The sequence below is a fragment of the Micropterus salmoides genome, unplaced genomic scaffold, assembly GCF_014851395.1.
Source record: "Micropterus salmoides isolate LMB-PRFRI ecotype aquatic unplaced genomic scaffold, ASM1485139v1 Ms_hic_scaffold_3, whole genome shotgun sequence".
Taxonomy (NCBI): domain Eukaryota; kingdom Metazoa; phylum Chordata; class Actinopteri; order Centrarchiformes; family Centrarchidae; genus Micropterus; species Micropterus salmoides.
In genome coordinates this window covers 9,295,519-9,317,640 of record NW_024042261.1, presented here as the reverse complement: position 1 = coordinate 9,317,640, position 22,122 = coordinate 9,295,519, and the positions used below count along the sequence as shown (strand labels likewise).

At 41.7% G+C, this 22,122-nt stretch overlaps 1 protein-coding gene across 1 annotated transcript in view; it reads left to right on the top strand.

Annotated features, from left to right (window-relative positions):
• zgc:153039 (uncharacterized protein LOC767698 homolog) overlaps window positions 1-22,122 on the top strand; it is a 70,151-nt gene that overhangs the window by 5,340 nt on the left and 42,689 nt on the right. Inside the window, exons 3-6 of the mRNA XM_038692253.1 lie at window positions 1,328-1,465; window positions 3,816-4,142; window positions 7,607-7,714; window positions 8,161-8,272. Coding sequence (XP_038548181.1) covers window positions 1,328-1,465; window positions 3,816-4,142; window positions 7,607-7,714; window positions 8,161-8,272 — 685 coding nt within the window. The remainder of the gene's footprint in view (window positions 1-1,327; window positions 1,466-3,815; window positions 4,143-7,606; window positions 7,715-8,160; window positions 8,273-22,122) is intronic.

The window sequence follows — 22,122 nt, the reverse complement described above, 5'->3', positions numbered from 1 at the left end:
GCAATACATTTAATGCTCACTTTAAAGACAGTAGCCTCTACTCGTCCATTCAGAAATTCGCTGCAAGCAGGGACTCTTTGGTGGGCAAAATAAAGACCCTAAAACAAAATTTAGACCCTGGTCCCTGCGGTGGAAACGCAGTGAGTTCCCCCAAAGGTTCCTATTCCCGGGGTCTAGTTCCTTTGGTCGAAACGCAGCTTAGCATCGTCATCGGTCAAGATATCAGGAGCACACACGTAGAGCCCCTTGCCACACCAAACAAAGACAGACTTTCCTCATTTTAGTACTGTGTTTAGTGAAGTGTATGTAGCATTGTCTGTGACAATGAACGGGGACTGATATGGTCATTAACTGCACTATAGGACACAGTTTGCTACTTAATGGAAGGCAGTATGTTTTGCTGCCAGGAATCTGGTAAATGACCCCAGTCAGTGCTGCTTATCAGCCAGGACAGGCCATTTCCATCATTTAGACACACAAATATTATACAGCTTTGTCTCCCTGTAATTCAGTTGTTGCAGTCGTGACCTCCTGTGAATGATTTATATCACAGTAATTCATTAAACATGGATCATCTGCAGAAATTTGGTATACTGTGACCTCAGCAGTTTTCATTTCCCCATCTGATGATATGTTTTTTTGTAGACTGTAGCATGGGACCAGAAATAAAGTTGGATGAAAGTAATCTATCTACACATACTATTGTTGTGCTTGGGAAGACTTGTCCATTACTGAATTCTAATTGTAATTGTGAGTCTTAATTCAGTCAGTATCTCTCAAATAATCTTAATCTAGATAGAATAGTTTGACATTTTGGGAAATACTATACTATCATTCACCGTCATTTTGAGAGTTAGGTGAGAAGATGGTTTCCACTCTTTTATCTATCTGTTGGATTATATCTCATTTTTTAACCAAAGTATAAAAACTGCAGGTTGCGGTTGTGGGTTATGTACCTTTGGACAGAGCCTGTTTGAAGTCCTTAAAGCTTTTAAGCTATGCTAACAGTTTCCTTGCTGTAGATGTAGATATTTATTGGACAGACATGAGAGTGTTCTCTTCTCATCTAACTCTCAGCCGAAAAGCAAAGAAGTGGATTTGCCAAACGCCAAACTGTTCCTTTAACTCTTTTACTAACCCAAACCTATTTCTAATCTTAGCTAGAAGCAGACCCTTTGTAAAAGAGACGACTATTGCCCTCATGTCACTGATGTCAAGGTCACATCTGTTTCGTAGTGTGTATATATATATATATATATATATATATATATATATATATATATATATATAGTAACAAACAAGTGGGCTTTGCCTTAACGTCAGTAAGACATGATCAGCCGAGCGCTGGGTCCAGAGTTTGGTGGCAGCATCGGCATCATGTTCTTCCTGGCAAATGTATGCGGCAGCGCTCTCTTTGTGCTGGGTCTGGTTGAAGCCATTGTGGCCACCTTCGGAGTCCCTGAAGGTGAGTTTAATTTATGCAATAAATAAAATGCTGCCAGGTCAGCATTCCTTTTCATTTTGGTTGGAAATGTGTCATCCATCCGCATGCGCAGAAGAATAACAGGTTGTCAGGCTACAGAAGTAAACAAGGAGCAACAGAGGTTAGCTCCGGTTAGCTCACGGGAGACTCACGTTTTTCTTTGTCCTCTTCACGGGTCACATTTTTTGAATTATGACATGTTTTCACAACTTTCTGTTAGTTTCATTACATTTTCTGGCTCTGCCCCAGTATTCTCCCCTCGCTCTCCCACTGTGTCCGCTAGGACAAGTAGCATGCACGTAACTCAGAAGAGAGCCCCGGTCCGGTGGATTTTAGGTATAAGGAAGGGAATTTGTGAGCAGATGATTGCGAGGTAGAGAAGAAAGAGAGACGCATGTTAAACCGTAGCTTTTTGTGGAGCTTTTTTGTTCAGCGCGCTCCGTGTACAGCAGAACAGCTGCTCTACAGTGACGTCAAAGTCGCATCAAATGCGACCTGAGTGTCCAGACTGAGGTCACATTTAAAAAGATCCGATCTGTATTGGATTTGGACCACATATGGGAGTTGCCCAATTCCGAACTGGAAAAGATCAGATTCCATGTGACTTGGCCTGTTTACACTGTCATAAAAAGATCAGATCTGAGTCACATATGTACAAAATTGAATTTGGGTAATTTTGGCGGTCTGAACGTAGCCATAGAGACAGACAACCATTCACAAGTTTATTACAGACCTATGAAGATTAGGGATGCACCGAAATGAAAATTTTTGGCCAAAATTGAATATAATGAAAAAATTTGCCAAAAAACTGAATACCGAACAAGTAAAATCACATTTTTTACCATTTATTTTGCCTTTTTTTTAAACCACTGCATAAATTAAATAGTCAAAATGTACTTTTTACTCAGTGTTGCCCACAGGATCTGGAGAGACTATGGTGGGTGGGTCCGAGACCCGAGAGCGTCCTGTAAAGTAAATTACATGTGTCCGTTTACTTTTAATTACACATGTAATATGTGTTTATACTTTCTGTGAATATAATCGAGTTAATATTATTTCCATACTGTATAGAGACCTTGTTTTGAAAACCGGACGTTGTCTCACGTGTATCCTCGTGCTAAATGCATCAAGTCCAACCCAATTTGATACACAATGTTGTATGTGGTTCTCGTATCGCGTAACATGAAGACTTCACAGCCTCTCTTCAGGTAGGACTCTCATACTGCAACACTTGTCTTTGTAAAGAGAGAAACTGACAGGATAAAGTCACTAACCTGCCTGTCAGCTCGCACTGGTCCATTTCAGTGGATTTACCATAAAGGCTTGAATACGTGTGCACTCCAAATTTAGGTGCGGCTAGCTTAATCGCCTTCTCACAAACGAGTGACAGAAACACTCAAAGCGGGTCAGACCGTGTGTTGCCTTCTCTAAGAAGTCAGCCGCAGATGGAGTGGATGTGCTAGGAGACAATTCAGCAGAACAGACAAACGGCCATTTTTGCCTGTTTCTCAGAAACTTTAAATTGGTTCCACACTGCCGACATGTCAACGTAATTGTTCAGTGAAATTTATTTGGTTTTTTTGACTTATTAGGCTGAACACCGAAAGTGCTTTTTTTTTTTTGGCCGATTAATTTTGGTGGCCGAACATTCTGTGCATCCCTAATTATGATCCTTAATTATACAAATTACAGCAACAATAAATAAGCAAGTTGCCTGATCAGGGAATATAAATTCATTTTACAAATAAATGTTTTTGTAGGACTTCTTTAGTTGATCAGGTTCTCTTCTTTAGTTTATATGATGAGTTAATTGAATGGAATCCACAAAGTTCCCTCTTTTTAGAGAACATCTTTAGTAAACCAGGAGTGTTATATCATTGTGACACTTACATAATTATGGACAGTCATGAAAAATCAGGGAAAAGTCACATTCTATAGCAGGGCCATGGTGAAAATAAGAAATGCTTTCCGTGTTCAGTAAGATCTGAGGTGTGAATGAATAAAAAGCAGGAAGCTTCTACAAAACAGCATAAAGCTCAGGCAGTGTTCCCCGGACAAATGAACCTTAAAAAATGGGGAGTGTTCTGTTGAAGGCTGTCAGACTTCAACAGAACACTCCCCATGTCTAGGTACAGACATTATTGTTTATTACTGTGAAAAGTTGTTTTTGTCTTTCAAATCTTTTTAAATGTACCAGTCTACATTAATTTTCGTGTGTAATATTGTACTCTTGAACATATTCTGTCAATCATTTCTTAGCACTAACACATCTTCCTCCTTATCTTTTCCCTCATCCAACCTCCTGCCATTTGACCATCTCATCCACTGGTAGACGGGACTCTGGCCACTTTGTCCTACCAGGTCCTGCCGTCGGGCTACTGGTGGTCTCTGCTTTACGCCACAGCCATCGCCCTGCTGTGCCTGCTGGTGTGCCTGGTGGGAGCCCACATCTACGCAAAGGCCACCTTCCTCATCTTCCTGGTGGTCATTTTTGTCCTGGGCACCATCTTCATCAGCTTCTTTGCAGTACGCCCTCGTACCGTCGTCCTGCCCAGTTCTGCCATATCCAACCCGACAGCCAATGGAACAGGCCCCGTGTTTCCCACCACAGCCAACTTTACTGGCTTCAAATTGGACACGCTGCTCGGAAACCTGTGGGGTAAGGTGGATGAGGCCAAAATTTGTTCCCTCATGATGTGCTCATACCTAGCATGTTTGGAGTGCCTTATTTAAATTGTGGCATGTTTACTTCTATTGTTCATTTTGCCAGTTGACAACAACACAATTCAAACGTAGATTTAAAAAAATGTATATCAATAAATAATAAGTTAATTGACAAAAGACGAGGGAAGAGAAGTGTGAACGGTCTGATAATGTACTGTGTCTTGGTTGTTGTGCCAGGTTGCACCCTCCTAATATGATTCCAGCATGCCACACTGGAGACCTCTGAGGTGCACCGCAGAACGCCACAGGGGGTCTTTTTTATCAGTGGCCATCAAACTGTATAACTCCTCCCCCTTTTGCACCGTTCACACATTGGATCAAGAGACAAATCTGTCATTAAAAACCAACTGTAGTACAATCATGTTGTAAGGGTTGTTGCAATACAAGAAATCAATAGAATTAACAAAGTACAATTTCAATCCCAGTTAAAAGCTAGGCAACACAATGCTTGTTAAAAGCCTCTGAGTGTTGAACTGCTTTGTACAGCGTGAGAGCTTAACAGGGGGCTAAATCTTGTTAAAGCCTAACACTGCACATTCAGTTATTATTAATATGTAACCTAATGCTCAGACTGATCAATGTATTGCTTAATATCAGACTAGCAACGTCTGTCAGATATACACGTTTAGGTTAGTCCAGTCTTCAAGTCTGCCATTGGCTTGGGGTCAACATCTTTGCCTTATTCATAAGGGAAGTTGTGTGTTTTAGTGCTGAGCTGACTGCTTTCTGCAAACGTCAGGAATCCCCTTGAAGCAACAAAACGAAGAGTGTGATCAGCACTACTCTTTCTGTGGTCTAAACCCAAAGTGGGAATGTATGCCATGTTCTTTAGAATATTTTGTTGAGTCAGTTCTTGCAAAGAAATCATGTGAACTCAAAAGTGGGGGCAAGTTTGAATTACAAAATGAAGTTTATTATAATTGATGATTGGGCTTGTTCAGTCAATAGCCGGTTAATCACACGATTCTTAAAACTACTTGTGTGGCCCATAATTTCCACAACATGTGCACTAAATTAGGTATTTGAGAAATATACATATTCAATAAACATAATCTAAATTGTAATTAAAGCTGCAAGCAGCGTTGGACGGGCGAAGTGTTAGGCGGCTGCGTTGCAGATTCTGAAGCTCTGCCGGTGCGGCTGTGAATTTGCCTCGGACGCTGCACGAGAGTGTTAAACGTCACTTCCTGTGTCCCCTTTGTGGCGCTACAGAGCACTTGACGCTATGACTATAACTGAATTTTGGCATGTGGATGTGATCAGGGCGGGACTGAAACACGGGCTGAAACACGTAAAGTTTGGTACAGATCTGAGCATGTACAGTCAAGTTACAGCAACTTCCTCAGTAATGGCAAAGCATTTAAATACGCCGCCCCGCCACGCCACCGCCACGCCGTTAACTGCAAACTCAAGTTTTACAACATAGCTTCATCGATGTGTTAAGGAATTTTTGGGACAGTTTTGAAGTTGATATGGCCAACTTGCTAGGAGTAGTCCATCATAGCGTAAAACGTGTCATTTCCTGTTGCCAGCAGGTGGCGCTATGGCTTTGAGTGAATGTTGGCATGTGGATGTGTTCAGGGCAGGATTCTTCAAAAAAATTTGGTGCAGATGTGAGCATGTACACTGAAGTCCTATAGACTTCCTGTTTCAAGGCAAATCATCAATTTTCGAAGACATGCCATGGGCAAACTGATCGACTGATAATAACCATTTAATAACTGTTGTACAACTTTTAATCTTGTCTGTGAAGATTTTCAGTCCTCTAGGTCATTGGTATCCAAAGAATGTTAAACACTGGGATGTTGTTTGTTGAAAATCCTCCTGAGTTTCTCTGATACCCATACAGGTTGTTGTAGGCAACTGAGAAAACTGGTGGATGCCTCAATTTTTTGGCGTTACAACCTGATGACATATAGGCAATAAATATGTTATAAATCTATTTAAATTCCTTTTTAAAAACTGAACTCATCTGTGGCTGATCTAATCAGTTACAGCTCAAAGTGGAACACGCAACACGTTGAACCATGAAGCAGATGGGCTACAGCAGCAGAAGACCACACCGGGTGCCACTCCTGTCAATATGTACCAAAGAGAGCCAAATGTCACTTCAAGGAGGTTCTGCTAGTTGCCTGGCAACCTCACGGTGATGGCAAGACTGCAGGAAATAACCACAAAGTAGTCCCGCACATAAATGAAAGCACAATGTGCCGTTTTTACACTGAAGACAAGAAAGCAAAGTGTCCCCTTAGATCCTAACTCCCTGTGGACAGATATCCACACCAGCCAGTAGGAGTCACTAATTCAACAACAAGGACATGATCCCTCACCTGCTTCCCACCCATTAACAGAGCTGAAATTCGTACTACTGAGAATGAAACCAGAGGCTCTGCAGTGGTGGCTGGTACTTTTTCCTCTTGCCCTTCTGCCCCTGTTTTTTTAAAGTAAATAATCTTTTCCTTCACTGTTGACAAAGGACAGAAGTTTTGCTTGATCTCTAATTAGATGTTGAACATATTTACCGGATCTTAATGTCCGTGGAAAACTAATCAAGCACTCCACTCTGTTTCCAGGGATTTATATCCAAGCACATGATCACTAAGCTAATTGCTGTAACTTGGGCATGCACTCAGGCACACGTGAGAGCTATTATACATTCAAGCTTTGCATAATCCCAAGATGTGACTTGGAGCACAAACACACGTGGAGACATGTCAAATCACAATTTTGCATGTGAATATTTTCCAGTTCAGAGAAAAGGGTAATCGCGTGTTTAAAAATTAAAACCTCTAATATTTCTGAACATGTCTAATTACATTCTAAGGAGCAAAAGGGCCAGAGTGGAGTGACAGTGCAATTCTACTTCTCTGGGTAATTTTGGATGTTTGTTTCATTGCATCAAACTGTTGTTTGTTTTACAAATATAACTGTTGGTTATTTTCTTTGTTTACCTTCATTAATTAATAAAGGACGGTACTTTTTAGAGGTGTGTTCTTGTTTGAAGGCCCCAGGTAAAAATGCTATTATTCATTGTTAGTAAAACAAGAGCAGAAATTTCTCAAGTGTTAGTTGAAGTTAGGTGTGATCCATGTTAGACTGGTTTGGGAAAGGTAATCAGAAGTCTGGGAGATACTATACGTATCCATTATACACACACATCCATAAAGACCTCAAAGAAAATTAGTTTCTTATAAATAGATCCCACATCCTGTGATTGAGTAGATGCTGCTCTATAAACATCAGGAAAGATGTGTAGAGATTGGTTTTCTCAAGTGCTGTAAACCATGATGGAGTTTGGTGGCAAGCAGGTGTGTCTGCCAACAAACCAAATTGAACTTTCTGTTAAAAGACTGATGATGCTGATAACAGCGACTTATCTGTTGTTTTCTCTTCCCACAGCTGACTACACTGTGGATTACACAACAGGCACTACAATGACCTTTGCCACCGTTTTTGCTGTTATGTTTAATGGCTGCACCGGTATCATGGCTGGTTCCAACATGTCAGGTGGGTGAGGGCAGGTTGTGTGTGTGTGTGTATGGGTGAGCTAATTACCTGTGTATGAACCATAGAATATTTATAAAGATGGATGACATAGTAGCTTCCCAAAAGTGAAGCCAAAACCTCTTGATCGCCCCATGGGGTCTGGCTGCAGTAGGGATAGTATAGGTCAGGTCTTTTTCTGAGAAGTTTGGTTTAATTAGTTATTTGATGCTATAAAAAGGGGGTTTCACGTCATGATTGACAGCTGAGGCCCTGCTCACGGTGGAGTCTGCCACGGCTCCAACCCTGATCACTCTGGCTCCAAATGACTGCCCCAGCACAAGATGGCAGCACCTGTATCAGGGATGTTTTGCCTTCATTTTTGTACAGTGGGAGGAAGTGGAGACGCATCGTCCATCTTTAAATACGGCCTCTGGTATGAACACATTGTAAACTTGTCTATTTACTAGGTGAACTGAAGAATCCAAGCTACTCCATCCCCCGTGGCACCATCACAGCCGTCATCTTCACCTTTATCATCTACAATCTGCTCTGTGTCCTGGTTGCCTGCTCCTGTGACCGGTCAGTAACACATGCACGCTCGCACTCAGTCACACTTAGGCGATGTCATTGGGGTATTTTATACTTGTACTCTTTGATGTAGTGGTAAATAAAGACGAGGTTAAACTTGATGAACTTTACGAAAAACATTGCTTTATGCTTTTTACTTTTCATGTTCCCATCTTTGGTGTGTCTAGGTTTTATACTACTTACTGTAACATTCAGTTATACCATTTACAGCTGCAAACAAACAAAAAGCAGTGAGACCTGTAATTGAACATTAATCCACACAGATCCAAACAAGGTAATTAAACCTTCCCGTTGATAAGAGTACAAGTGCGGTGCTGTAGTAATAGATAAAGCAGATGAAATCCAATACTTAGTGGCTATCAGATAATGCAAACATGGTTCATTTTCTGCTTCACCAAACAGAGTTGGGGCATCAGAGGTGGATGATTTCAAAATCATCTATTCCAAGTGACTTTTATCCCACACCAGTTGTCAGTTAATCAGTCTGAACAATTACAGCATGCAGGAATGAAAGCAAAATAATGGTAACACATCTACTATGTGCAAGTGTGCCTCCATTCAAGCTCATTTTTGACAACACTTTAGGGAGTAGATCCACTATAGCATGTTAACACTGTAGCATACAGTATATTTAATGATGTAGGGAAGCTAGCTGTATCAGTAGTAAAAAGACTGACCAGATTTTGTACAGCCTGTTTCAGTTTTTAAACTACTTTCTGATAAGCAACGATGCATTCATTTGTCCACTTATTAGCTGTCCACAGTCTTCCATAACTTCCTCACATAGTCACATGGATAACTTTGGTGTCTGTGTCCTCGCTTCATTCTTAAGGTTAGAGTGGTAAGGTCTGACGATGCACTTGGTATTTACTTCTTCCTGCTTTTGTTGTCCTCCCTCTCTCTATCTGTCTTTTTCTATCTGTCTTTTGCTGAGTGCCACAGTTCAGTATTGATGTAGCTCTAAGGCGAGTGTTGCCAAGGTGCTAAACTGACATGACAGGGCTATAAAAGAGCGTTGGAGATCAATACTGCCGTCATTTACCCTCCCTGTCCTCCTGCGTCCACCTACCACATACACTCACTGATTTTGACTGAGTTTCTTAACACACTTTCTCTACCTCGGCAGGACACTTTCCCCTTAGAATCACACATATTACTTGTATTTTTTGTTGGCATATTTCATCTATTGAATCTATCTAAAGTAGTTTCTCTTGTAAAAAGAATGACTTCTGTTAGACATACAGCTATTTGGTCTTCAATGAAGGCTTAAGGCAGTGTCAGTGTTTTGAATTGGGGCCAAGTCAGCACTAGGCCCCTGCTCACATGACCCAACAAGGAGGCCACAAAGGTCCCTCACATGACCTGTGCGTGTAGAGGTGGCTTATTCACACTTGGCATTACAATGTCTCTTGGTCACGCATGCATAGCTCTAAACACATTTGTGGATGCAGTGGAATCCGGCCCATCAGGCCACATCAGGGACACATGTGGACACATACAACGGTGATTACCAACCCGGGGTACTTCTGCAGTTGCCATGGGGCACATGGAAAGATTGTGGAGTAGCTAAACTCATTTGGGGGAAAAAATATATATATATATATTACAAATAACCAGTTGATAAATAGCTTCTGATAATTCAAGTGTTGTAAGTAGTAGAAATGCAGACGTGACCAAACCAAACTAAACATTGACAGTTCAACTGTATGAAAACATTATTTTATGTTTTATATAATAGTATACTCATATAAATTAATAGTGTTAAACAACATCCACTTTGGAATCAATTCAAATGAACACATTTGTAACATGACAGGTGGAGGGGGTACTTGAGTTTAGTGACATGCGCTTATGTGTCATGTGCATGCAAGGCTTCTGTAAAAAATCTGGTCCCATACCATAATGACTTACTGTAGACAGGGAATGTAAAATATTCTTGTTGATGGAAAGTTTTATGGTTTTGGAGAGAACGGAGTCAAACGCAACGCTTTCAAAGAGATTTATTAAGGGGGGAAAAAAGGGATGTTGAGGGGCTGGAGAAAGGGGGGAGATGGACACCGGCAGACGTGGGCGCGGAGGACCGAGGAGCTGGCGGGGCAGGAGAGGTTCAGGCGAGAGGGCCGAGGGGGACAGGAGGCCGAGGTTGGAAGGGATGTGGTGGCTGGCGGTCAGGCGAGGAGCGAAGGGGAACCGGGGAGCGCCGTGGAGGTGATGCGAGGGGGGAAGCAGGTAGGCGAGCCCAGCTGACCGAACGGGAGACAGAGGTGAGTGGACCTGGCGGGGGAAACAGACACACAGGGTTAGTTCAGGGAGGCAGGAGACGGAGAAGTAAGATGCGAACAAGATCATAAAAAGCTTGAATGTAGCAGTGGCACCAAGTCTGGAGCGACGACGATCAAGCGGGGATGGAGTGGAGAGCCGGGGTTGAAATACTGGTAGATATGAGGCTGATAGCTGGCAGGTGTGGCGGGCGGAGGTGGAGGTTGATGAGACACAGGTGTGGGTTGTCAGCCGGGCTCCGGAGTGGAGAGAGGGAGAGCACACACAGATGGAGAGGGGAGGAAACACATGAGAAAACAGGATGTGAAAAAAAGGAGGAAAAAACAGGGCACTCACTGTCAGCCGGGCTGCCACCGCAACAGGCAAGGCTGATAAGAGGAACATGGGTTGGAAAGTGAAACATCAACTTCCTCAGAGCTGTGCAAGCAGACAGACAGTTGTGGGATTTTGAAATACAGAAGACGTAAATTCATACAGGGTGTAAATTCCTGCTTTATTGGTTTCTTGTCTGGGACTTCATTCCCTGACTTATGCTCTGGGTCGTTTGGTTTATTGAGGCTGACCAGAATTGAACTGATATGAGTGTTATCTTGCTGCAGAATATGTATAAGAAGTTCTCGGAAACACTAGGAAAATTTACATTGACGGGGTATTTCTTTATTGTGCACTTGTTTCTGTTCAGGCCAGATGTCGGACATCTTGAGTTTTTTTTAAAATGCTGGTTAATGTGAGAAAACGAGAAGAAAATGTATTCATTGTAAACTTAAACCAGTTATTTTAATTGGGTAGCTAGGCGTTTATGCAGAATTTTCTGTGTTGCGTAAGTGAATCTTGCCATGTGATAAAGACACTAGAGAGTAATTGACACCCAACTCACAAGAATCCACCCAAAATATTATCAACAATAACTAAAGTGCATCATAAAACTTCATTAATTTTCTGTAAGGAAATTAAAGAAAGACCAATATCATGGCACAATAATTTAAGTAACATCCATTTATCAAGTGCAAATTATTCTAGAAATGAGAAAAAATCTGGCCATCCATTCAAGTACAAGATCACATACCTGGTCAAATAAAGCATTTTGTGAAAATGATATCTGTATATAAATACAATCATTATGTGTTGATTTTCTTATGAAAACCGTATGAAGAGAAACCAAAACCCTGACTCCATGCTGACACGCGAGCAATTCAATTATGCAAACAAGCAGGCTAAACTAATAATTGTGGATTAAAAAATGTCTGGTTCTATTAAAGTAATTTGTCATGTTATGGCGCCACCACACCACATGTCAGGGAAGTCCGCACGCCTGATACGAGACTCCAGAGTAACTCTAATGATGGCGGTATTTCATATGTTTGTGTGTGATTTAACTGGAAGATGGGTAACCCTAACCCTTTACTCCAACTCACCTTATTTAGCATTTATAAGCAGTGTATACATACATAATAAAATGTTAATAACACACTATAATAAAGTGTTAGGCTGACATAAGGATGTCTTTAAGTTTTATTATGTATCTGTGTGTCCTTCACAACATTTAATCATTTAAGCAAGTATCCCAGTTAGTGTATAAACAGATAATGAATGATTGACAATAACACAGTAAAACATAGCTGTAATCATATTTAATTATATATAATTGACACAAGAACACAACAGCGTTTGTGTGTTATAAAGGATGTACACACATATACAAATCATTCACTGGTGGGTTTGAAACTGCTGAGTAAACTCAACTGGGCCTTTCTGTGCTGAAAAAAATAAACCTTTTAAAGCAAGTTGCCACTGATAGTTCTATAATAAAAGCAAAAGGAATATTCAGTGCCTGCTGTAGTTGCCTTAGTTGTCCAAAGGGTGGCAGGAACACTCTCTCACCAACCAGCCATGCTGCCTTTTTAAGGGAAGATTTAGAGTGACAAACTAACCTTTGCATAAGGCTCTTCTAAATTGCTACCCTCTGCAAATTGTAGTTCTGCATCATAGCTTTAAAAGGCAAAGCAGTTAAGATTGTGTTTAAAAGTGAAGGAGGTGGGAGAGCGGCCATTGAAAATGATTGTACTGCATGGTACAGGTACCTCTTTATAACTAAATGCCTACCTGTGTCAGTGTGTGTGCTGATCTCACAGCATCGGTGCCCTCGCTCAGGTGCGTGAGCGGGCGAGAAAGGGGTTGTCAGTGTGTGCTCATTATAACGGGAGCCGAGGTAATTTAACCCAGGGCTGACAGCTTCAGAACAGTTCCGACTTGGTTTTAACATGAAGTATGACATACCCCAACAGCTATTACTCTTCCATATGCCCTGTGTGTGGAGTTCTCACCGGTCATGGAATTCCTGGAAAATCATGGAAGTAAGGGCCACGGTTTGACAGTGTGAGGCTTTGGTAAGTTATTTATATTTTCACAAAAGCTGAGACATACTTGACCTCACATCACGCATTAAAGTAAGGTTTCAGAAGTATTTCCTTCCGCTCCACAGTGGGAACCCTGAGATTTATTTTGCAGGTGCACTGACAGTACTGCGCGTGTGGGTTTTTTTGTTTCCTTTTTTTTTTACAGCCGAGTGAGCACTTTTTCTGCTTCACAGCTATTAGCACTGCAAAGAAAATGAAGCTCATTTTGATGTAAAAGCGGTACAACTGGTTTCCAGGTCACTCTTAATAGAGCGGCCTCATATTTTGTCCGGTTTGAGATTATCTCTGTTGATATGCCACTATGGTAAGAGGGCCGCTGATGATGGCGATGGAGGCTGAGGGGATGTGAGATAGAGGGGAATCTATTAACCTCCTGTGACCAGCTAGCCAACCGTGACAGATTGCCCTGTCGCTACTTTATCAAGCTCTTTTGGTAGTGTGTGTGTGTGTGTGTGTGGATTAAGAACGTAAATCTACACTGAAAGCAACAGAATGAACAAACATGACGACTCACTCTGTTACTCCACAGTGTTTTTTAAAATTATTTTAGAACATGCGTGAGTATTAACTAACTGGTTTTGTGTGTGTATGTGTGAGTACACACGCTACACACACGTGTTTTCCACAGTACTGTGCGTCAGTGACCTGTGGGCTAATCCGCTGTGCGCAATAGAGGCTTTTGTATTAATAACTGACTTGATAATTATATTAATTTGAATCTGCTGGGTGTCCTTTTGTTGCGCTATCTCTGACATGCAGCCTTGTGAATGTGTGCGCCATTTGCACCCCCTGAAGTGCCTCTGTCTCTCATCTCACTTCTGTTGCCCCACACCAACCCCCTCCCATTTACTGCCGTTCCTCTCACTTTTTCCAGAAAAGTTACGTCTTTCGTCACAGCACTTTTCTTTTTCTTTCTCGCCACCCTCCAAAAAAACATTCTGTATTTCTGCTGTCACCCACACACTGTCTATTTTCATTCCTCTGTTTCCTAGTTTATATTTTGTCCTCCACTTCCCTCCCTGTGGTTACCTTTCAGTCACATACTGTTGTTCACTTTTTTTTACTCATTCAACATCTACCCCTAGTCTCTTCCTGTCTGCAGAACACTGACATTTTTGAGACCTTTTACGTGCTTTACCATCTGAAAAGGGGTTAAATGCTCTTGGCCATAGTTTCTACCCCTAAACCCTCTAAAAATCCCTGTGACCCAGGTTTGCAGTAGCACATAGCATATGAATAGTGAATCACACGGCTACTCTTTTCATACTGGCTACTAACTGATTGGTTAAACAACTGAGGCCTCCTAACCAGTTACGTGAATAGTTTGACATTTTGGGACATACACTTTCTTGGCGAGAGTTAAATGAGGGGATCAGTCATTTAATTCTCATGCCTTTACCTTAACAATAAAGGTACTGTACAGCAGCTCTCCAGCAGCTGTGTGAAACATGTGGAAATAGCCAGCCTGACTCTGCAGGGAAATTCCACCTATTATCACCTCTCAAGCTCACCAATTACAGTTTTACTTGATTGCTTAAACACATTTCTTGAAATGATGCCACTTTTTCTAGAAACTCTAAACACAGATCCATAACTTCTCACCCAATTCCCCAAATATCCTGTTTTCAGGTAAAAAAAAACCTCTCCACTCAAAACCATTTAATATAAACCATCACACACAAGCCCTCATAAAACACACACACTACAACATAGTCTTACGCCAAGAATCCACTGACTCCGGCACTTTACGGCTGCGCCAAGGTTTTGATGCGTCCATAGCTCGGCGTCAAAGTCCAGTGGAGTGTCTCAGAAGCATTTCAGCAGCGGAGCGTGCAGCCTGCCCCACGTTATTGACTTGTTACTAATTTGTCATTTTTGTGCTTCTGCTACCTTCTTCACAGCTCTATGTGACCCCGTTTTGTTCCGTCAACTTTAGGCTGCTTATCCCACAAGGAGCATTTCAGAATCAGATCGTTTTGCCAGCCTGATTTAGCTGACATGTTTAAATTTTGTTGATTTTGGTCTGGGACAGGCCAGAGATCCTCCTCCTCTTCCTCCTCCTCCCCCTCCTCCTCTTCCTCTTCCTTCCTTCCTTCCTTCCTTCCTTCCTTCCTTCCTTCTTCTTCTTTTTCTCCTCCTCCTCAGGTGTCCTCTACCTCTTCCTTTACATCTCTTTGGATCCATTGTTCCAAAACTGAATGAACTGACTCTGGTCCATTTTATCTTTCTATTGAAGCTTCTGATTGGTGTGTTATCAGTTATGACTCTTTGTGTTTCCACACAAAGAGCCATAGGCCAGAGCCATAGCTGTGGGCTAATTGAACCTGTGCTGATCGAGTGAACAATATTGAATGTTGTTTTCTCAGTGACCACATGGTGTAGGCAATGATAAATGAAGGGATTTGTGTGTAGAGTTTAGAGAAATAGGTGTACTTTTTGAAAAATCGAGCTATGGTTTTGAAAGTTTAGTTCAAAAGCCTGCTTATAGTGTTTAAACAACTCAGAAAAACTGTAACATGTTATATCTTTGTGTGTTGTGTAAACAACAAGCTATGATTTTACGGTGAGTTGCATGCTGGAACTATTTCTTGGCCGGGGCTAGTGACGTCCTGGAGTCTCCGCTGGTTGTCTTGCAACCTCACGGTGACGACAAGGCTCCAGGACTCCTGCTCCCAATCTTCATGATAAGCTAAGCTAATTGTCTGCTGGCTGTACCTGCATATTTAACAAATGGAAAGGGATTGTTATTGGTTTTCTCATTTAACTCTCGACAAAAGAAAGTGAATAAGTGCATTTCCCAAATAGACAAACTATTCCTGAACGAAACAATATCTGATTTATTAGTGAGCACAGTCACATTTCTCTTTTCACTTCCTTATTCTGGAGAGGCAAAGTAAAAATGAAAGTTTTTTTTAGCTCTTCACGTTCTTTCTCTTTTTGGCAGAAAAGTGTGTTACGACACACTGACAAACTCCATTTTTACACCATTTCTCCTCATTCTCAGGCTTTCTGCTCCTCCTTCTCTAGACTGTAGCCATTGTAAGGCAACAAGTCCAGCATCCCTTCTCCCCTCATCCACACTCCTTCATTTTCTCTGCAACCCCCCCCCCCCCCTCTCTTGGCACTATCACCCCACAGCAGCATTCTTGGCTTCCCTTTCTCCCTCCTGTCCTCGTCTATCATTCATCCATCCATCCGCACAGCCGTGTTCCTTCCTTTTGTTATTCACCCCCTATCTCTCCACTGCAGAGATTCCAGTCACTTTCGCCCCTCTCTTGTTTCTCTTTTTTTTTTGAGGAGGGGGTAACAATGGTGGCAGTACAGGCCAAGCCTTCAACAACATGTCCAGTCTGAATTAAAATCTGCTGGGATTGGAGGGAGAAACACATGTATGAAGAGCAACAGACCGAGGAGAGAAAGGGAGGATTTGGGCACGGAAAGGTTTAGATATTGGGCTTTTTTTTATTTGAAATGGGTTGGCAGGCACTTTGTGTCATCCATGAAAGATATGAGGCAGTTTATAATAATTGATGAATACCTCACCTGTTGTCCATGGGAAGAACTAAAGTTGAATTCTAATTAAAGTCTTTTATCAGATTCCACACAATCGATGAGTAGAGAGCCGAAGCCCAGACATCACTTCTGGACTAGCCTCTGTCGACTGCACTCTCTCATCAAGGGTTTCTTTCATCTGTCTTTATGAAAAAGTTAAATTGCTGATTGTGTGTGTGTGCATGAGGTTCAAAGTTCAAAGAAAACCTGTTGTCATGGCAATATCATTGGAATAAATGTTTGAACTTCCATATTTTTCTTCTTGTCCATGTTGGTTTAAGAGCAGATGTTTAAATCTATTTCTAATTTTCCATGTCAGTTGGGCAATATGCTAATGATTGAAGATTATGAGATATGAGAGCTCCAGAAAGTCAACCAAATGGTGTGGTGATGAGGTTGTTTTTTCAAATGATGATTAACTTGTTTGGATTAAAAAATGACACATGGCATCATGTGTGACATGCATCACTATAAAGTGTGGAGCGGTACATTACAGCTGCGCCAGACTGACGAAGTAGTGAAGGTAATGTAGCAGGAATGTGCCAGTTTAGATAGCAAATGTAATAAAATTACTGCTTTTCTGGAGAGTTGACACCGCTGGTGTGTAATGCCCACCGATCATTGATAATATCCACTCTCACTCTCTTCTAATTTCTCTCCAAGATCTCTCCAATTGCTAATTCTAATCGTTGCTTTTTACAAAACATCGGAGCCATTTGCACCCCCCACCATTTTCACAGCCCACACTCGACTGGCCCCAGTCTTTATAAACTGGTGATATCTAACTGGTGTGAATGGGAAGACATTCCCCAGAAAAGCTGAGACCTGCAGAGTACCTGTGAAGTGTTGGGAGAGAAGGGAAGGCTGGAGACTGAGAAAGGGAGGATAGAGCAGAAGGGCTGGAGAGAGAAGGAGGTAGCGTGTGTGTGTGCGTGCACAGAGGCCTTGTTAGTTATTGATCCCATTTAATAATCCTTAACCACAGTCTACTCCCCTGAGAGCACTTAACTCGCTCCCCCTCCCTCTCCCTGGCTCTTACAGCCCCTCTCTGCCTCCCTCTTACTTTCCGTTTGCCTCCTTTTCCTCGGCTGCTTCTTTATGCGCCTGTATCTCTTCCTTACCCCTCGTGCACCACGGCTACACCCTACCTACAAGGTCAAGGTGAAATGAGGCTAAAGACTTACACTAAATCCCAGCAGTTGACGGGTGTAGTTCTGAGCTGGTGCATTTGTTGCTGTGGAGTCGATTCAGCCGTCTCTAAGAAGCCTGAGTTTATTCAAAGCACACCGGGCAGGCGGGCAACACGCAGACTCTGTGAAGGCAACGCGGGTCTTTAGCGAATTGAGATCCACATGTTCAGGCTGTTACTGTTCATACTTTTTGAAATGTGCTCTGAGGATTTTGCCTCTGGTTTTGCGTGCAGAATGAGTTCTTCTTTGTTTTTCCCCACTGACACGGCAGAAAATTGGACCATTGAATTGTTGCCTTTTCATGTCTTTCAGCTGAGCTGTTGCCTTTTTTCTTTTATATCACACACTTTCACTTCAGTTTTCGTCAGGATGCAGGTGCACTTTTGCATGTGAAAGTTCAGTTTATGTCGTGAGGAGTACTTTTCTATGAAAACAGTTACATAATGTCTTCTGTGGCTCAGAGGAGCTTTTCAGAGTTTAGTGATCATAGTGACGTTATCAGGGTCATCTCGGCTTGGGTTTGCGACTTTGTGAAAGACATTTAATGAATGATACTATTTTTGGATCTTGACTCTAGGGCTGGGCAATAAAACAACAATGATAATTATTGCAATATAATCTTCCTCAATATAATACATGTTCAGTATATTGTCAATAAATATTTGGTAAAATGATTTACTTTTGAATCACGGACCGCTTAGCCTTGAATTTTTCTATAAAAATATTTATTTTGTTGAGGAAAAGGGACTGAAAAAAGATTTACTAATCATATTTTTTGAAAAAGATTTTATCATAATAGTTTTGAATGTTCTACCTCAGATCCACTGTTTGGCATCAAGTGTTTGTCACATTCTGACCATAAAGAAAAGTTGAACCACATAATTAACCATCTGGTTTCTTCAATTTTGACTCAGGAGCAAAAATCATCCTTTAAACTTGAAAGAAATAACGATTTGACACATATCGTGATAATTATCGATATCAAATGATATGAAATGCTTTTATCGTGATAACATTTTGACCCATACTACAGACTGAAAAAGGGTTTTCTCAGTCCCTGCTGCTTGATTTTCACCATTGCTTTTTCAATCTTGTCCCCCAACTAATTTGGTTGCACGCCACCGGTTCAAGTAAACATTTAGGTAAATATAAGTATCGGATCAGACCGAGTATTGACAGATACCCAGTGCCAAAAAACTTGATCTAGACTTGCCTAATGTTGATATAATGGAGGGTTTTTGTGTCCCAATGTTCTTAAAGATCATCAGAATTAGGGTTTTTGGAAAACAGTGGATCACCAGTCATGACCTCATACTGCAGTAGAGGGCATAATTAAAAAGCCCAGTTGGATAAAGCCACTGAAAATCTACACTCAACAATCTGCACTGGCCTATCAAATCAAACTGCCTTTCTCTCTATAACTAAGGCTACGTTCAGACTGCAAGCCTTAATGCTCAGCTCAGATTATTCTCCCCAGATCCGTTTTTTTTTTTTGTTTGACAGTTCACATTGTTGTTTTAATGTGGCCCATATCACACTCTAAAGTGACCCGCATGCGCAGAAGAATAACACGACGTCACATGCAGCGCGCTGTTGCAAGCTACAGAACCAAGGAGCAACGGAAGTTAGCTCACGGGAGACTCCCGTTTTTTATTGTCCACGGGTCACATTTCCCCTGAATTACGACAAGTGTTCACAACTTTCTGTTCTTTTCTTTACGGTTTCTGGCGCTGTACAACGCATCTGCCCAACAACTCACTCCCTCCGTCTCTCTCTCTCCCCACTGTGTCCGCAAGTGGCATGCACATAACTATGAAGAGAGCTTGAGGTCTGGTGGATTTCAGGTGGAAGAAAGAGAATATGTGAACAGATGATCGCAAGGTAGAGGAGGATAATACTGGCTTTTGTGAAGCTTTTTCATTCACCGCGGCTCTAGAGTGACGGATCAAAGTCACATCAATTCCGACCTGAGTGTCCAGACTGAGGTCGCATTTAAAAATATCCAATCTGTATCGGATTTGGAACACATATGAAATGGCTCAATTCCGAAATGGAAATGGCCTGTTCACACTTTCATAAAAAGATCACATCTGAGTCACGTACAGGCAAAAACAACGGAATTGGGTCACATTGGCCTACAGTCTGAACGTAGCCTAATAGCCCATTACACTTGAGATGAATCCTTTACTGTCTGATGTTACGCCTCCTGTTTTTAATAATAATTCAATACCATATAAATAATAATATCACTTCATTTCATGGCATCTTTAAAGAACTCCACACCTTTTAACGTTGTTATTGTGAATGTGTTGGCAAACAATTTCCTATTTGCACATCCAGCAGACACAAAGCAACATTTGCATTCACTTGGTGTGTTTTTGTCCACCCAACAAATGAAAATCCAATATTCACTCTCCTTTTAGCTTTTGACTCTTGTTAAGCTATTAATGTCTGACTTTCTTCACCAGCTAGTCGCTAACATTGTTAGTCTGTTGTTTGCTGCAGGGCAGGTGGGGTACAGTGCTTGCTGCAGCAAACAGCAGCAGTAGGAAAAAGGGTTGATGAGAGCAGAACTTGATGGACTGGAAAAACCAAAACTATAAGCTAAAGTAGGCTAAAAAGCACCATAGAGGTGCAGTACTGGGTGATTATTCTCTGTGGGTTTCACATTACACATAATCTTTAAATTCACTTTTAATATAGAAAATATTGATTACTGCAGCTTGGCAAGTTTTTTTTTTTAGCGCAAATGATGACTGTCAGCAGCTTCTATCTAAAAACATCAGTAATCTAACCACCCATCCCTGTTTGCAAGCATTAAGAGAAGGGCAAACAAAAGGAAAATGCAGTAAAGGTAAATGCTGTCCGTGTAATGTTGATGGAGAGACTCATAAGAGGTACTAACCTTTGAATTCTGTCACCGTGTCCATGCAGAGACACAAATGGTCACATAATGGTGCAATGAGCATAACAGTGATGTTAGCCATAGGCCAGAGCCATTGCAGTAACTGGCTATGATCCCACTTGAGCATTTAGTAGGCATTCTAAAGCCTTTTTCTTCAGGGTCATTAAACCAAACGCTCCTGAATCATTATGTTAGGCCTGATGAGGAGTGACCTCGCCCTGTGAGAGCTGAGACGAGCAGGATCACAGCAGAGTGAGCGCTGTTTGTGATGAGATTCTAATATACAGTACCTAAACACACACTCCCTGTCAGCGCTTCATTTTTCACCGCGGATAATTAATCCATAGTGTTCGACCAAAGCACTGGTGAATTATCAGAAGCACAAACCTCATGAAATGATGGATTAAAAGATGAATGCGCATGAATACACAAATGAGAGCATGAATAAAAGCGGTAAACAAATGAGCTGAAGGATGGAGCGGGCCGGGAGGAGCGAGAACAATCGGCCAAACGATCTCTGCGGGCTCCTTTAGTGGTTTAGCTTTGTTTCCTCCTCTTCTCTAAACGAGCTCCTTTAATCTGTCACTCCCACCCTCACGCTTTTGTTCTCCTCTTTATTTGCATGGCAGAGCTCATTTCAGCTGGATGATCTGATCAATAATTACTATCCTACCCCCCCCCCCCCCACACACACACACACAGACATGGAGTCACAAGCATTACTCCCTTGGTAATAACTACACAGCTTTGGAGGAAGCACAAAAATATAAAACACAGAAAACATACAGTATAGTTGTGCTGGGTCATGATAGAATGAACATAAACAACATCTCTCTCTTACTCACTCACTCACTCACTCACACTCAATTCAAATTCAATTCATATTAGCTTTATTGGCATGAATGTTACACATTGTTACACATTCATGCCAATAAAGTGTGTGTGTGTGTGTGTGTGTGTGTGTGTGAGAGAGTAAGAGTGTTACACACACACACACACACACACACACACACACACACACACACACACACACACACATCATTTGTCACCCCTGTCACCCAGTTTGCAGCGCCTTTGTTTTTGAGAGCCAGTTTGGAAATGTCAAGCTTTTCAAGATTTATTTTGCTCCTGCTGCACGTCAGAGAAATTAATAGTCAGCCTATAAGTTTTGACCCACATCATCACTCACCTCTCTCTCTCTCTCTCTCTCTCTCTCTCTCTCTCTCTCTCTCTCTCTCTCTCTCTCTCTCTCTCTCTCTCTCTCTCTCTCTCTCTCTCTCTCTCTCTCTCTCTCTCTCTCTCTCTGAGACACACACGTGCATACACACCCTTAAATTCCTCATCATGCTTAGCACTTTTTTTTGCATGATTCTTCTTCTTTTGTCTAACGTACACAGTGAGACTCCCCTCCAAGCTTGTCCCTGCGTATCAGACCATTGAACAGTTTTTTTTTTTTTTGGTGTTGTGAATATGTCAGAGAGTCTGATTAAAGCAATG